Source organism: Cyprinodon tularosa, unplaced genomic scaffold (genome assembly GCF_016077235.1).
Source record: "Cyprinodon tularosa strain WSP-4 unplaced genomic scaffold, ASM1607723v1 ctg190, whole genome shotgun sequence".
Taxonomy (NCBI): domain Eukaryota; kingdom Metazoa; phylum Chordata; class Actinopteri; order Cyprinodontiformes; family Cyprinodontidae; genus Cyprinodon; species Cyprinodon tularosa.
Window position 1 is genome coordinate 675153 of NW_024038679.1, and position 18055 is coordinate 693207.

Sequence of the window (18055 nt, forward strand, 5' to 3'; positions counted from 1 at the left end):
GTAAAACATGCATTTTAGCTGTTTTTAAGTTGTAGGTACATTTACTTTTTGGAAACTTCGGGAAACTTTAATCGAAATTGATTACATTTAACACCCCCAGCAGAGGTAACCTGACTCCGTCAGATGGATTTGCTCCACATATCCATCTGGAAACCTTCCGTTGAAGAAATTTTGGGAAGGGGCGAAAATACTGGTTAGCTGATTGGCCTATGTTGGTGATAGACGGGCCAAATAAACCAATCAGATCAACGAAGCATATGACGTACTAACAGCCAGGCTACTCTTGCTGCTGCAGGTAAAGGCTCGTCACCTCAGCAAATAAGCAACATGTCGGCAAAGGATATTATATTTCAGTGAACAAATACTCTGTAATTCCGATAAAACTTGCTCGATAGCGACGCTAACGCTAGTTTCATCGGCTGAAGCCGCCATGTTCTTTAGACTGAACTGTCGCGCTTCTCGTTGCGTCACACCTCAACCCGCCTCAAAGCCAACGCTGATTGGACGTTCGTTTGGTGAACGGCTCCAAATTTTCTTCAACGGAGAGTCTCCAGACTGATCTGCGAGTGAAACCTTGAAAGCTCGCGAGATCAGGATGGTCTCACAAGGCTACAGCAGAGGCATTGGACAACATGAATCAGTCATTATTAATGTGTTGAAATTTAGGTTGTATTGTTTGCTTTTTTCAAATGCCTCTTGTTGTCCTTGACTTTTTTCCTTGATAAAGAATCAGTGAATGAAGTGAATATCTAATTTAAAGAAATGATCATTTAATGACGAATTCTAGCTGAAACACTATACTCTCATAAAACAAATAAATAAACAAATAGGTAAATAATTTAAAGACGTAGGGAAATCATATTTAAAAATCAAACCATTCTGGCTTAAACGTCTATATAAATCTACTCTTTATCAGATGATATTGTCCCAAAAATTTGACATTTTTTTAAAAGGATTTCATTTAAACACTTAAAAAAAATCCTGTCTTTAAATCTGTGTTTTTTTCCCCGTTATCTTATGCAGGCCAGTTTATAAAGGACCAAACATCGGTCTGCCAGTTATACGTCAGTCTGAACACCTAAATTTGGCCAGTCATATATCAACGGTCATCTGTCAATCAAACTTTTTCGGTCAAAGCATCTTGATTCATATGTCGCAGCTAATAAACGCAACAGTTGAAATAAGAAATAAGAATAATTTCCTTTCCCATTGAGTTCCGTCCTAGTGTTCATGGGCATGGACGTCTGTGTCTTCAGCAGGCGTAGAGCTAACAGAACTGGCAGCATTGAGAGGCAAGGGCTCAAACATTTACGGCTGTAACCTTCTACACCAAACCAACTTCTGCCGCCCTGGCGTCCTCTTCCACAACATCTTCGTTTCTGCTTTCCTCCTCTAAATAAGCACACACCAGAGCAACCTGTAGATGGAGCTCTGACGTTTGAAGTACCGTGGAGGTCCATCCTCCATGAATAAAATATAGATGCTTGGAAACCTGTGTTCAGTGAGATTTTTCCCTTTTAACAAAGATGACTTCCTTCACCCCTCTTTCAAAACATTTGTCCTCTCTGTCCAAAAATCTGATCATTTTCATCCTCCAATGTGTGTCCTTTGTTCTTGAGGTGCAAGTATCCAGCTGAATCTTGCCCAGAGCTCCTGGCTCTCCTATGCTGTGCAATGTGTTTGTGTAGTTGTTGTCTAGTTGCTCCAGTAAAAGAGGCAGTGCTACTTGCCTTGCCTTGCAGCAAGCAAGTTCTGGGTTCAATTCCTTGCCTGCATGGAGTTTGCATGTTCTCCCTGTGAATGCATGACTTTTAGGTTAATTGGCTTCTCTAAGTTCTCCCTAGGTGTAAGTGTGTGTGAATGGTTGTTTGTCTCTGTGTTGCCCTGCGATGGACTGGCGACCTGTCCAGGGTGTACCCCGCCTCTCGCCCATAGACATCTGGAGATCACCAGCACCCCTCGCTACCCCACTTGGGATAAAACGTGACGTAAGATGGATGGATAGATGTGTTGTTGACTCCACAGCAGTCCTTCACACCAACCATGCATGCAGTGACAGTAATGAGGAAAAACTCCCTTTAGCAGGAAGAAACCTCTTCATAACCAGACTCATTGTGAGCGGCCATCTGCCGAGGCTGAATTTGGATCCAAAGAGAGAAAAGCAGTCTAACAAAGGGAACATAGAATCACTGATCTATAAATAGATTCTATGTTAGTAAAGATAACAAAAGTGGACAAATCTGCAGATCCACTTTGACTCAATTTGGATTTTACCAGGGGGGCACGGTTGCCTCTGGTTTACTCAAAAAAAAACTTTAAAATCTCAGAACTAAAACAGCATAAATGAAAACTATACCTCAGTCTATTTGCAGAGTTTCTTTTTCAAATGGGTGGGGAATCAGCTTCACACAGCTGGTCCTCAATAACTCTTTAGGAACTACTTTATGATCCAATCTCAAGAAGAAAAACACGCAGCATAGAAGTGTTAAAACCTTCCAAATTTTTGTTAAACACAACTCTACACTTACGTCTTTGTATCCTTCTCCCAGGAGCTGCATGTGATCAGCACAGATGAAAACCGAGTGGTGGCCGCCGTTCAGGAGTGGAACCAGAATGAAACCTACAACCTGTATGTGTCTGACACTTCTGGAGTCTACTACAGTCTGGCTCTGGAGAACGTGGTCAGCAGCATGGGCCTGGAGGGAAACGTCATGGTGGACCTCTATGAGGTAAACGAATGGGACTGTTGTACACTGCAAAAATGATCTAGAAATAAGTAAAAATTTCTTGAATCAAGTGTATTTACCCTTTTTTTTTTGTATTTTAATGGATCTGCCATTTGAATTAGTATTTTTACTCTTGAAATAGGATAATTAGATAATATGTACTTGTAATAAGACAATGCAATTGTTTCTTCTTATTTCAAATGTAAATTGTCTTTTTCCACTTGCGAAGTGGCTCACTTACCTCCTTAATTCAAGAACAAATGCACTTACTTTAAGAGAAATTACTTATTTAGATTTACATTTTTTGCAGCGTAGCAGAGCGAGCAGCAAGCCGATCAGCTCTGAGTTTGACTTTCAGTCCAGGAACACGGTGTTGATCTAAGAGGTGTAGCTGACTTGTAGCTTTATTATGATTTTGATCAATATATCAAAGCCGGAAGACAGAGAGGATGAAATAAGCCAATGTTGTAAATGTAACATAGAAAGTTTCCTCTGAAGTTGCTTCAAAGTGTTATCCTCCCTGAAACATTAGCCTTCCTGAAGCTAAGATTATCTCTTTCTTTCATTAAACAAGCGGCTAGTTTTTCATTAAATCTGTCTAATCTTTATGATTCATGAAAAATCACATGACCACCTGCCATTCTATGAAACTTTATCTGTGAATCTGATAATTAAGCCTGTGAGGATGCAGCTCATGTATTCCTGTGGCCATGCAGATGGAATCAAATCCGCCGTCCTGATTGGGGTCGCCACCCAGGACGCCGGTTATGCTAAATCTCCACTCTGAGGGAGACTGAAGTATCTGCCAATTACCAAAGTGAAGTTTCATGGGCTGATGCAAGCGACAGCGACTGGGCTCTGCCTGGCTGCGGCACCCTGTAGGCCTCCGACTGGGAGTCAGATTCATTTAAGACACACATTGATTACTCACGGGTCTCCAGAGAGTCGATCATTTACCACTCAGCATTGGTCGCAGAGTTTTGTTTTGGAAGGAATACAGAATAGGTCTGTGTATGTGCTGCAATCAAACTGACGCATTTACTTCACAGTGAGATGTATTTATTTGCTTCATATCGACTTTAAGGCAATGCAGGTTTATTTATATTGCACAATTCAAAGTGCTGGACATGAGGAAAAAAAAGTACATTGCACTGGAAAGATGGCAACACCAATAATTAAAGAGAACAAATCATTATTATTGTTATGTAGTTCTCACACCTTCTTTCCTAAGAAGTCACTGGGAAAATTAATTTAATGACTATAAAACATGACTGCAGGTTTAACTGAATTTATCTTATGTAAATCAGAGAAATGGCTCGAGATACAAGAGTTAAAGTAGCGTTTTATACATCTGCAGAGTCAGTCCTTGCCAAATCATCACATCTACACGTATTGTTTGTAAATGATGAGACATCCCTGGCTCAAGCCTAGTTAAGATTAAACATTGTTTTCTAGATCAAGGACAACCAAGAGTAACCTGGCAGTAGCCAGATTGATGTGTAGAACTGAGTTGAGTTCTACGTTATTAATCTGGGATGGCAGCCGTTCAGTCTGACTGTGAAAAAGACGGGTGACGTGCCAGCTAGTACCCACCTTCCATTATACACTTTCAGCCAATCGTAGCAGCGAATCGATATGTTAAGTGTTTTCACAACTAGCAGACCTTTAATCTTTTGTTCAATCCTGTTGAAAGAAAAGCACAGACATCGTTCCTATCTACAAATGCACACAGTGCTTCTCTTTGCTCCTTTTCTAAGCAAGAAATTGTCACTATTTTAGCTAAAACTGAGTCAATTGCGCTATCGACGGATGAGTCCTTCAGCGTATCCATGTTTGTACAGTAATGCCAGGGCATGTATGGAAGAAAAACAGTCTCATTGGAATCTGCATCTTTTTGTACACCAAATTGTAAACACTGAATTTTTTTTACAAATGGAATTCCTTAAACTGAATTTATATCTGGTAAAAAATTGGCAGCAAAAAATTCAGCTGCAAAAAATTGCTGCTCGACTGTTTCCACACTCGCAGTCGACTAGCTTCTAGCCAATAAAATGAGCTTAATTGGTCACGTGACACAACAGTTGGGCATAGTTTTGTTCCCGGATAAATTAAGCTGAATGAGGAGTTTTTCTTGTTAAATTTAGAAAAATTTAACAAACTTCAGGTTGCTACTAATAAACAGCCGATAGAGTTTTCCATCTAATCGGACTGGGTGAAATAACTGACCCAATAACAGCTAATGCAGCACCCCTGTCTGCCAAGGCTCTTGGTTTGATCTGGAAGAAACGGCCGGTGGCAATATTCCTTTCTGTTGTCTGACAAAATGAGCTCATTTCATTGGTTGGATCTGCTCGACTGCATTGAGTGTAGATTGCTTTGGCTTCTCACCAAAAGATCAAAACATTTGCAGTCGAATTTTTGGCAGGCGTATTTTTTGCAGCTGATTTTAATGCAGCTGAATTTTCACCAGATAAAAATTCAGTGTAAGGAATTAAATGCGTAAAGAAAAACAGACTTTAAAATTTGGTGCAAAAAAAATTCATTGATTAAAAAATTCGGTGTATAAAAAAAGGCAGATTTCAATGAGATAGTTTTACTTCAGTCATCATTCCTTCATGTCCCGCCTCTAAAGACACTGATGGCATGTCATTGGTCCCCTGGTTGTTACAAGACGGATATATTAGTGGGAGTATTTCAAAATCGATTTGTAGTGAGATTGAAAACTGGTTAAATCCAGAGCGTTCTTTGTTAGAAATTATCACCTGTATGCTTATGTATATAATCTGAATGCTCTTATTTCATTTCCAAATCTTTCTTACCTACATAATATTTTTACTCCTGACAGAAAAACTGTCCTAATTAGATAAACTGCTTGGGAAAACATTAGCCTTAACACTGAACAGGGAAGTAATATTAGGGTTTGACAAGCAAATACCTGATTTATGAGTCACTGCTGAGTCATTACTGCTTTAATCTTATTTGACTGCAGGACCTTTGTGTGCAATTGATAAACTACAAACAGACTTTTTATGGTGTTTATGGAATAATGGCTTCTTCCTCTCAGAGTGGCCTTTAATCCCATGCTGATAAGGAACTAATTTCACTGTAGGTAATTATACTCTAATACCAGCATCTCCACACACAGCATTTTTACAAGGTTTAGCCTTAAGAGAAATGTTATAATGTTAGAATGCAGTAACAGGCAAACTTAATTAGTTGCTAGACAACGATCTGACTCTGACAGGTTTGCCAGCATATCTGATGCCGTTTCTCAATATGTGTAATTGTGCGTTCTCATTTGCTCTTGAAACTTCATCAGCCTCAGCCGTTGTTCTCACTCCTCCCTCTTTACCCAGCATGCATCAGGGCAGACTTGTCCGTTCTCCAGATTGACAGCTGTCCCAGCATGCACGGCGGCAGCAGCAGCTTTCAATGGAGCGCTCACAGAGCTCAGAGTATTAAATTAGTTCTCTCTTCTGTTGCTGTTTTTCAATAAAAGTACATTTTAGGATCATTAGATGTGAGAATATTATACTTTTAAGCATCACCATATGGCCCATTTACCAATTTAATGCCTAATTAAAAAAAAAAAGTTCTGAAGTTGAGAGGACCGTGGCAACCAGTGGACCTCCGAGGCTAACCGCAGCCAGAGCTAGCATTAGCCCGTTTGCAGCAGCCCTCTCTCTGCATAGCCGTGTGAAGGACCGCTGGCTCTGATGCCGAGTTTTTGTTTTATTTGGCAAAATGTTAGTTTGATTTCTGTTTATCTGACTGTGTTATTATTCCTTCACTAGATGAAAAAATTCAGCATTTATTATCTTAACAGGAGGTGAAAGGCAGCTCCAGATGAGCAGAACGTATGGTGATGTCATCAGTAAACTTCTGTTCCAATGACCCATATTTATGCTGCGTGCTCCCATACTTGTACTCGCGTTCTAGTGAATTGAGAAACGGTCTATGACTCGAGCCAAGACTGTTTTGCACATGAGAAGAAGGAAGGCGAGAGGAAAAATTATCTGTGCAAGAATCAATAGATCTGAGAGCAGACAGGAAGTTTTGATGGGGAAGAGAATCTATTTGAGAGAAAGCAGAAGTTTTGATTGCGAGCAGTAAACCATTAGATTGCAAGTAGAAGAAATGCTGCTCTCAAATTGCAAATGTGTGCACTTGGTTTTTGGAAGGAAAAATCTTCCATAGACCAAACCCTATTAGGAGATTTTTTAGAGTTAAATTTTACATTTCATGACATGATTATTGGGAGTTTTTTAAAGTAGTTTCAAGTAGTAGAAAGGTAAAGAAAAGTAATTCTGGAAATCTTAACTGACCTAAAACAGGAGCTGTTTATTTTTGATTGAACAGGTTTTTTTTTTTTTCTTTTTATCTTATTTGTGTCTTTTTTTTCCTGCACTGTATGTTAATACCAGGTATCAGTTGTACAACATTAACTGTACTCTGTGGGTATTTGAGGTCTGCCTGCTTCACTTGAAGCTGTAATTTCCCAGGTCGCTGGAATAAAAGGGATGTTTCTTGCCAACAAGAAGACGGATAACCAAGTGAAGACGTACATCACCTACAACCGTGGCAGAGACTGGAGGTTGCTGCAGGCTCCGAGCAGAGACCTTAGAGGAAACAGTATCCACTGTGTGCTGGTGAGCACGCCTGCTTTCTTTTTTTTTTTTTTGTCTGTGTGTGTGTGTGTGTGTGCGTCCATCTGAGAGACAGAGGCTGACTGATCGCAGCAGCAACAAGAGGCCGAGTTCAGACAGAACAGCAGCCGCCAAAGCTGAGTGCTCCGAGGCGGCTGAGCTGAAAGGTCAGCCGTTCTGATTCAATCCAATAAGCTGACCTCCCATTTAAGCAAGCGGAGGAAGAAGAGGTGTCATACAGGGAAGCACACTCCTCTCCTTCATCTGTCTGTCTTCCTGAGAGCTCCTGAGAGTTCGGTCAACTCGTAGTTGACTTGAGATTTCACTCAGATGCTAAAGTTCAGCAGTCTAAGTAAAAGATTGGACTCGTTTGAAACGCTCCTCTACTCCTCATCCCATCGTGAGTGTAAGACCAGAAATGATCACTTTGTGGGAAAAACAACAAACCAATTAAATATTCTGTGGTATTTTTTGCCTTCTTCTCATATTATGCAGTCATTTGTCAGCAAATGTCAGAGTTTTAATAAACCTCCAAACAGCCCGTCACAACATGGCCTCCTCCACTGGCATTTCTCCGCCTCGTAATGGGAATTGTGTCGGTAAAGGTTAACCCAATCAAAATTAATGGTAAGGCCGGCCAATTGGGAGGCTGTGTTTGTGATGAAGCTTATGACTTGGGAGGGTTGCGGATCCGAGTCGATGCAACAGCTGAGGCGTTCGCCCATGTCTCTCACTGATCCCGCCGGCTCGGCCCGAAGGTTCGTCTAATTGAGATTTTGATTTCTGCCTCTGCAGCCGTACTGCTCATTACATCTCTATCTTCACGTGTCTGCCAACCCCTACACATCTGGAAACATCGCCAGCAGGGAGACTGCGCCTGGGATCATCGTCGCCTCAGGTGGGTGTGAAAAAAGTCTGCTCCTCCTTCGCTCTGAAAGTCTCGCCAGTTTCTAGTTTCTCTGTTTTTAAACCCTTTGGAGTAAAATATTCATTCTCCACTTTAATATTGCATTTTATCTAATCAGTTTTACAGCCTACATTTCTAATACGGTGTATAATTTGTTTATGATTGCTTATATTTGTTAAATGTGGGCAAATGCAAGTGCATTTACCAATATGGAAGTAAAACTCAGTGACATTTTCTTAGTGTTGATATTTAAAGTTTTCATATCCCTGAAACTTGTTCAGTTTGTTTTTTTTTTACCACAAACTTTAACTTTTTCTATTTGGATTTGATGTAATAACTCACCACTCTATAGAAATATGAGGCTGATGTTGAATTATGCTGAGTATCTAAACATATTAACAAATAAAAGTATGAAATGCGTGAGCAGCTCCCTGATATGTATTATTTTTACGCCTACAAGCCACTTTTATTAAATAACTTAATTGCTTCTCTCACATACAGCGTTAAGTATAACACTTAATTAGCCCGCTAAACACATGCAGATAGCTTCATTAAAAAGGGCTCAGAAGAAGGCGTTTTTAATGGCAGATTTTTGGTGCCACCATCTTCAGTGTTTAGCTAACAATCTGAGCGAGCAGAGGGTTTAATCTCAAAGTCAGTGTGATCCACGCCCTCAACTCTCTGCTCCGCCAGCTTTGCTCCTACTCTACTCCTTTACTGCGCATGTTCTGCTCCATCTCTACACCCACTACTGTATTAACTGCATGTAAATGAACCACACCACCACCCAATCAAAGACGGGCCTTTTTCATCCAATCATGCTTCTTGGTTAAACAGCCACCGTGCCTTCTACAGTGGTGGATATTGCAAAATGGTAGAAACTAGGAAAAAAAACATCAGACTATAATGTATATTGTCATATTAATCTATACACTGCAAAAGCGATCTGGAAATAAGGCAATATTTCTTAATTTATGTGTATTTACCCTTAATTTGAGCATTTAAATAAGATGATCTGTCAATGGAATGAGCATTTCTACCCTTAATTAGATAAAAAATAATTAGATAAATAATTAATTAAAATAATTAGATAAAAGCACTTCAAATAAGACGTGAATTGTATTGTTCCAGTGGCAAAGTGTCTCACTTACCTCCTCAATTTAAGAACAAATCCACTTGTTTTAGGAGAAAATTACACATTTAGATTTATATATTTTTTCCAGTGTATTTCAATATATTTACTAAGACTCTGCATTCTAAAATATATTTTTTGATTTTCTTGTGCTATTAAATTATTTTCATTGTATTTTTTTTCAGCTTCTGAGAGTTGATGCAACACTTTCTTTGGTTTCTAGCAAAGAAATACTAATAGTGTCACCAGAATAAATGTTTTTATGATTTTATTGCAGCTGTTTCGATATAGAGCGACATGGGAAGGCATTGTTGATTCTACTCAAGACAAAAGCAATAATAAAAAGCTAAAAATGTGATTCACTTTTTACAGGTTATTAAATCACTTAAATATCACTTAAAATGTGCAGTTTATAATATAAAACTTCTTAAGGCTTAAATTTGCCCGACACAATTTAGCCTCTGATGCGATTTGATAAAAATGCTATCCAAAATTTAACTTATTATTTTCTTCAGTTTCTGATGTTAATTAGTCGTTTTAGAATTTCTTCTTTCATAATTTTCATATATAGTAACTTATTAATTGGGCTAAAGGAATGTTATCTATAAAATAAAATTTGGAAGGAGTGCAATTCATAAAACTAATTTTATAAAAGAGAAAATAAAGAAAATATTTTAAAAAATCTAGCATCTGATGAAAGAAATTGAAAAAATAAGAGTTTAATAAAGTTAAACTTGAAAATATGAAAATGATTTAAAAAAAAAGCAAAAAATAAGATTTTTAGTTAAATTAGAAAATATAGAATCTGGAAAAAAAACATTGAACAGAATGTTAAAATATAAAAAAAAAAAAATGCGTTTGTTAAAGTTTCATGTTTGGAGTGCATTTTTTTTTTCCATTTAAAAATTTTGCTTGCAAAATAATGGAACAATAATCGCTCCATAGCTGTCCACCAGTAAGTAAAGGTAAGTCAGAATAGATGCCAATGGTTTGTTAACACTTATTTTCAATGCTCAAAATCTGTTTAATTTAGGGTTTAATATATATTAGGGAATTGAAAAAAGATAATTTAATGGTCCTTGCCCTGGTCCCAGTGCACAAGAGTCAGTAATACAAAACTATTAAACGTCAGAACATTAAAAAAAAAGACCTGCCTCGTCGCAGAGTGAAGAAAAGAAAAACAGAGAGATGTGACACCAGCTGCCTTCCAGGTGGATTCACACCTCACTGATATTTACTCCCATATGGACCGACACTGTCAATAACTCATCAGCACACACCTCAGGGGTCTGCAGAAGGCCCAGCTCGCACTCCAAGCGTGAAGCAGTGAATTAAACAGCTCTCGGTGCAACAATCGACCCATTTGCTTTAATCCGTCATTATTCCAGCTAGGGTCATGATGGGGGAAAATAACTGTTAAATAACTTCTTCCACTCCATCCGGGGATCTAATTTTAGAACATTTTCAGCCATCATGATCACATTTCCATTGATAAGGTCTAAAGAGGGAAGGGACCGCATGGAGGAGCGGAAGAAGGCTGAGTCATAAAGCAGCGATCTGTTCACTGTAAAACTGAAACTCAGCTGCTGGTGGGATTTTTATTACCCTCATTCTGCTACAAATGAGATATAAAAGATTCACTGAAATCTAACCTTAGATGGTCACTTTTCATAGATAGCCTTCCTTAATGCAGAGAACGCAGAATCCCGACTTTCATCCTGTTTGTGTGCCGAGGAGATTGTTTCGCATGGAGGGTTCATTCCTGGGGAACAATCACGCATGTGAAAATCTACCACCTGGCACCAATTACAGGCTGAATTAAAGCAATTACTGCCTTTTGCACTGGATTAAGAAAGCTTGTCTTAATGTGGTCCAAAGTGCTGAGAGATGAATACACTAATCAGGATTTATTGGTTAATTTTGCAGCCTGTGCAAATGTCAGAGTGCGGCGTAGATCTGCCGAAGCACCGTAATTACAGCCGAGATCTGCAGCTGCAGAGTAGGACCACCGCTGACTGGAAACTTTCAGCGCGCACAAGTTAGATTTGATCTGAAATGGGCTTTATTTTCTGTGTACACATCCATCCATCATCAAATGCGGTTTGTCTTGTGTGAATTTTTATCTGCAGGCTGCATCGGTTCAGAGTTGACCACCAGCAATGTCAGCGTGTTCATCACCTCTGATGCAGGAAACACGTGGAGACAGGTGAGTGCTCCTTTTATTGCTGGAATGTCATGCTCCTACAATCTGTCCTGTGAAGTAATTCCAGTTAAGCTGTGACATGTGGAAGGGTAAAACAATGTGACACCACCTTTGATGGGAATGTAGACTTTGATTTTTTTTCTGCTTTCTAAAGGAAGTTATAATTTTGTTGGAATCTACAAGCTTTTCAAATAGATTTCCCCATGGCAGCAGATGACTGACATCTGGTTCACTTTTGTTTTGCCAACCTTACAAGCTGCCTTTCTTTCTTTCACTAGATGTTGAGTTGCTACACATTGAAGAGTTTATTGTTGGTTATAAAACACTCCTACCTTATCTTGCCTCTTTTTTGAGTTTCTTTAGTTGGTTGTGTCATTAAAAGCAAAACAATACGGTTAAATATAAATATTTTTTTAGTATCCTGTCATTGAAATTCATCCAGTTGCTTAAATGAAGTAGGAAATGAAGTAATCTCAATATGGTCTTCAAATTAAATCTGTCATCAAAATAGAAACCTGTGTCTGAGTGACCTTCAGCCATCTGGATTATTTTGAGTCTGGTTTTGTGTGTTTTCTTGTAAAGATTTTTATGTTTGAGACACAAAAGGAGGTCTGCATTGAAGTAAAAAAGTAGGAATTACCAGGCCAAAGAGGCACAGGGAGAAATCTAGGAGAGCAAACCCCAATATAGCCCAGGGAGGGCCATACTCAGAGCCAGTGCATCCGCCACCATCATGAGCCTGAACCTGCTAAGCAAGCCTGGGTTTTAATAGTGTGGTTGGAAGTAAAAAGGAGCAATAGAGTTAGATTATAATAGTCCCAGTAATGCCAAATTGAAGGTAGCTCTGACAGAAGCGAGCCAAGTCCCTGAAGCATCCCGGAGAGTCTGGGAGCCAGGAAACTACCAAACCCTGAAATGCCCAAAGCCTACATAAAAACATCCTCTCATCAAGCCCTGCAACGCTGCCAGAACCCTTAAGGTCATCCTGACCTCAGCGGTCCCCACTGAACCAAGGCAGGTTTGGCAAAGGAAAAGGAGCTACGCCGTCTTTGGCCCCTAACTGTCATTAGAAGTTGGTCTCAACCTGGAGCAAGGTGCAGAAAAACACCTGGGAATGGCGAGTTGAATTTAAAGCTTTTAATGAGAAAGGTGTCAGACTTTGAAAAACTTGATAAATAAAAAAAATTTAAAAAAGGCATAGAGACAGGAAACAAACACACGAAAGCCGTGGGAAGTGGGGCTGCTGCAGCACCCCCTAGTGGTGAGAGGGAGATTTTAAAAAATCTATTAAAATCCTTTGCACAATTTATCTTCTTATGAATATTTTGGGAAACTATTTTGTCTTTTTTATTTTACTATTACATATATTTGTATTTTTATTTTATTATTTTGAGGCCTAATCAAGGCAAGGTCACAGAAGTGACGTCATGGCAACGTCAAGTAAGCAGTGGTAGTGGCAGCAGACTAATAAATTTACATTATCTAATGACACAAAGAAGAGGAAATATGGATAGAAACTTATTTTGGATTCATCCGCTCATGAAAGACTTTATTTCTACAACATCAGAGCGCACCTGAGATTTGGACACCTGTAAACCAGGCAGGGCGCCCTGCATAGCTCAAAGTAAGAGCATGGTGTCGCCGCACACTTTCAGATCTATCCGTGCAGTTTAACGTAACCATAGTATTTTACAGTGTTATTTTGATCTTCTATTATTTGTGTATTGGATGTGGACAACTGTTTAGTATTGGTTAAATAGTGTACTAATATAATTTTTTATCCTTGTGGTTTGCGTGAAAGGATTTTGGAGCTAATAGAGTCACGTGTGACATAAACACAGTGACTCAGGTTCATGCCAGCTGACCAAATCTACGTTGTTATTGTGTTATTGTGAAGTTTAATTAATAGCGCAAATATATATATTTACCTGAGAACTGATAATGCCTGTGTTATACAGACCCTGGTTGTGTGCACTAAAGTGTACATGACAATAAAGTAGTGAATTTACTTATTATTATTGTATTTTAAATAGGCCTATAGGCTCATAGCTCTTTAGTCCCAAAAAAAAAAACAGCAAAAAAAAACATTTTAACAGCACCCCCTGTTCAAAATTACTTCCAGCGACCCTGGCAGAGGATACTGAAGGAAGGAACTAAGACACAATGAGTGATGGGTGATTTCATGTTGTAAGACAAACATTGATAAGCCGCTGGAAATGAACAAATATGGCAAACCCTAAACAGCAAAAAGAGTGGATAAGCAAAGAATCTAGGGTCAGTCATCTGAGTTTTATTGAGTCCAAAGTCAGGGCAGCCATTATCATTAATGAGGAAATCCTAGAGAACTTCACATTTCCCTCTTATGATGAGCTTTTTGGAGTTGCTTCCTGCCTTTTAGCACAAATGGCTTTTCACCAATGACAAGGGAGAGTTTTAGTACATTTGGGCATTAGTGAAGATGAATTTGAGAAGTTCAACCTGAGCATCACAATTTGGAAGATAGTTGATTTAAGTGACTGAATAAGGCAAGTTTTTTTTTTTTTTTTTTGTGTGCAACACCTGCTGGTCTGAGCATCTCAGAAGCTGGTGATCTACAGGGATTTTTTTTCACAAAACCATCTCTGGGGTTTACATTGTCACAATGGGGTGGAGGTTTGACAGGACCCACATGCAGAGACTGAAGCTGAGTTGGTTTCTTGCAAGATTTAATTAAACAAAAAGGGAAACAGAAGCAAAAATCCAAAAACGTAAATCCATAAAATCCAAAAATACTGGTAACCAGGAATACTCACAACAAGGGGGCAAAGAAATGACGACAAACCAGCAACATTGACTGAACAGGAGGAGAATAAATGGGAGAGATACAAAGAGCAGGCTAATTAGCAGATTGGGAGCAGGTGTGAACAGAGGAGTCTAGAAAGGAGCTAGTGATGGTGAGATGAAGCCTTATGAGGCATTGAACCATTTGGCCAAATTGCTTCAATGATCCCCACAGTTCATGAAGCTTCATGGGAACAGGTCACCACCTACTGGTGGAGTGAAGTACTACAGTTAGTAATATAATTGTGATTTTTTGCAATATAGTTTTTCTTGTTTGTTTGTTTTCTTCCCATATAAGTTCATTTGACATTGTTAATGTTTGGTCTGTATAATAAAATCTTTAGTAGGTTTTTTTGTGTGTAAATGTCTTAGAAGAGAACAATAATTTTAGGTACATAGTTTTTCTGCCATTTTAGTGAAATAAGCCCAAGCAGACAGTGAAAGTGTTGGGAAATTATAAGAAAATTAAAGGTGTTAGTCATTTTATTCAAACACAATAGTTTTAGTTTGTGGTTTTAATCGGGTTGGAAGTTATGTGTTAAACCAATCTCTCGTTAAACCCACCAATCTATTTTTTTGTAATTTTACCAATCTATATTTATACTAGGGCAACAAATACAAATTAGTCACATTAGCCAAAATACTAGTTGTGTTTTATCAAAACTTAGAAGAGTTGGGTCTTGAACCAACAACCCACGGAAAGGAAGCCCATCTGTTACAGCTGACACCACTAAACAGATGACATACTTTCACCAAGCAATACTACTTGCAATCAGTTATATCTATGATGGGTGACTTGTTCAGATTTTTATCATTACATTGTTTAATCCAACCAACTAGTTTTGACCAACTAGATTGGACATAAAAACTTAGAATCCCATCCAAACTCTATCCAACTCTCCTACCAACTCCCACATCTTGACTGAACACTGAGGCTGTTTAAATGGCTGCCGAAGTTAACGACGAGCTGAACCACTTCTTGAAGCGGTGATGTGGTATGGCGGGTAGCGAGGCTTTGGAGATCATCTATTTTGGCTCCCCCCCAAGTAAAGCAAGCCTTGATACGCTCCTCGCGGAAACACCCCCTGCAGTACTCGACACACTCCTCTAAGCCTCGGCTCATCTCATAACATCACTAAAGGAAGCTAGGGGAAAGGAGACCCACACAAGAGGACCAACAAGCAATACCTAAAAACTCAAATATATCCTGAAAACACCACAAAAATAGGAATTAAACCAATTATACTAGAAAAAAAAAAAGAAAAACATGGATCAAAGTGAAACTATAAACTCAAAAAGAAAACTAAAACAGAACCAAAACCTTGACATACAGAGGGTCGTTCAAAATTAGGATGCATTTACGTTATGGGAAATTTAGCTAAATAACCTTTAGTCTGTTATATTTTTTCCTGTGAACACAAACCCTAAACACCTGTTCGAGACAATAGATAAAGGAGTGAACTTTGGTACAGTCATGGTCAAACAGCTAACTCTGCACACATGTAGATTCACGTCAACTTCCATTCAAATAATTCATTAATTCATTAGCAAAGATTTTTTTAACTCTAAATTAAACATATATTAAATAGAAGTTCTTAACATAGTGAAACTTCACAAAACAAAATAGCTGCTTCGTATACATAGAAGGAAAAGAGACCAATGAAAATTGATGAGGTTATGATTAAAAACCACTTTTTTGCAAAATTTTCAAATAACCTAATGGCTAACAGACTTTTGGGGAATCATTTTCACAGAATATTCAGTCATATTTTGAATATTAAGTTTAATGAGTGGATGAGAAGCACATAAAGTTAGCATCACATTGTGTGAAAAACCCATACTGGTAAAAAAAAAAGCATAACTTTACACAAAGAAAATAGTTACATGTTAATGTAACAGGTTAATATCTCATTCAAGAACACTATAGGTGCTAGCTAACCTGGTAGTTTTTTTTAGATTTGGCTTTCAAACCACAATAAACACATATTATAACAAAATGAAATAAACAGTATTCAAATTGTTTAGTTTGAAAACAACTGTGTTTGCCATTCCCAGACTTTGTGTTTCTATTTTCCATTGTTCTGATAAAGATAAGCCATTTCTCAAGACTCAAACAGTAAAACAAAAAAGCTTTAGTGCCTCAATTTGAATTAATAGCCTCTTAGAAAACTAGAAATAGAAAGCTGTTTCTTTCCTAGACAGAACCGCCCGTGGAGCCAGTTTACCATTAGATTTTCTAACACAGAGAGCATTTATGAATCAGTGAGGCTATGTCCTTTTGTCCCTTTTTTCTCTTTAAACCCCAGTCAGCCTTGACATAGGGCTGATCAAACTTAGTCGGTTCTGCTCGAGGTTTCTTCCTGTTAAAAATGCCTTTTTGCTCTCCACTATCACTGTGTGCATGTTCAGTGGGAGGGATCTGTACAGAAGATTTGATTGACTTGTTCAAGTAAAGTGTGTTGTGAATGTGCTACATAATATAAATAGGTTTAATTGAACTGAATGTGCTCGGTCACTGAAGGTCGGTTACTTCTCAGCTTAAATGGCTTTGAACACTGATCTGCTGATCATAAGTCAAAATGTTAAACCTTTTTTGTTCAGTGAAGGCACCATATCTCAGCACTAACAAGCACTGCTGGCAACCTTTCTTCACAGTATGGGGTTTGATGGTGCAGGAAGACATCCTAAAGTCAGTTCTTTGCAGTATCAGTAATTTAGGTTAAACCGAAGAAAGAGAACCCAGAAAAAACTGCAAAAGACTGGTATGCTACCAATAAGCCGAATCAGGGCATTAGTTGTTTTGGTTTTTTAAATCTTTTCTTCCATATCCATACATTTTCTCAGTAAGTTCTAAAGATCTTGCATATATTTTAACACAGATCCTTGTGTGCTAGCATTGTCCTCTTCAGTATTCATGAGTTGGTTATTTATGTTAAGCACTTTCAACATAATTTTTCCCATTTGCATCAATCCAATCTTGACTACCACTCTACAAGCAGTTAATGTGTTTTGACATTTTCAGATGGAGAAAAAAATATTATTTACTAAAACAGGGCCACTTTTAGATGTTAGCAAAATCAGTATGGACAACAGAGTGGATGATTAGAGTATCTTTTTTGTCAACATCCCTCCAGCCTTTGCTGGGAAATTGCAGTCAAAGCCAGTAAAGATCCTTTGGTTGACAGAAAACAAATCATTACTAGGTTTCCCTTGAAGACGGATCATAATGGAGATGGTCAGACAAAAGACAAGATTTAACCCCAACTCTGCTACCTTTTGGGCCAGAATAAATTGGAACCAGGTCGATGCTTGAAAGAAATAATTCAAGCATAAAAAGGTCAGTAAACTCGTAGTATACCACAGCCATGGATAGAATGTAGGTACTTTTAGTGGCACTGCAATTATTGTTAATGTAACAGACGGGTAAAACATCTGGGGGCACACTGTCTGCTGCTGCTGTAACTAATGTGACTGACTACATATATTGAAAGATGCCACACATACAGATTAGCTATCCAAAGTCTCAAGGAATGGTTAAATTGTAGGTTTATGCTGATAAAGAGGAAATGTCTGGTATGCATATTTCAAAAGGAATATTTTAAGAAAAGAAAGACCGTTATA

General features: G+C 38.4%; 1 protein-coding gene across 6 annotated transcripts in view; it reads left to right on the forward strand.

Annotated features, from left to right (window-relative positions):
• LOC119782282 (VPS10 domain-containing receptor SorCS1) overlaps positions 1–18055 on the forward strand; it is a 324729-nt gene that overhangs the window by 251473 nt on the left and 55201 nt on the right. For all 6 annotated transcript variants that reach the window (XR_005280651.1, XR_005280652.1, XM_038283182.1 and 3 more), the window contains exons 9-12: positions 2550–2729; positions 7229–7375; positions 8168–8270; positions 11541–11617. Coding sequence is in view for 4 of the 6 variants with exons in the window: in XM_038283182.1 (XP_038139110.1) it covers positions 2550–2729; positions 7229–7375; positions 8168–8270; positions 11541–11617 (507 nt within the window). In the remaining 2 variants the exon portion in view is untranslated. The remainder of the gene's footprint in view (positions 1–2549; positions 2730–7228; positions 7376–8167; positions 8271–11540; positions 11618–18055) is intronic.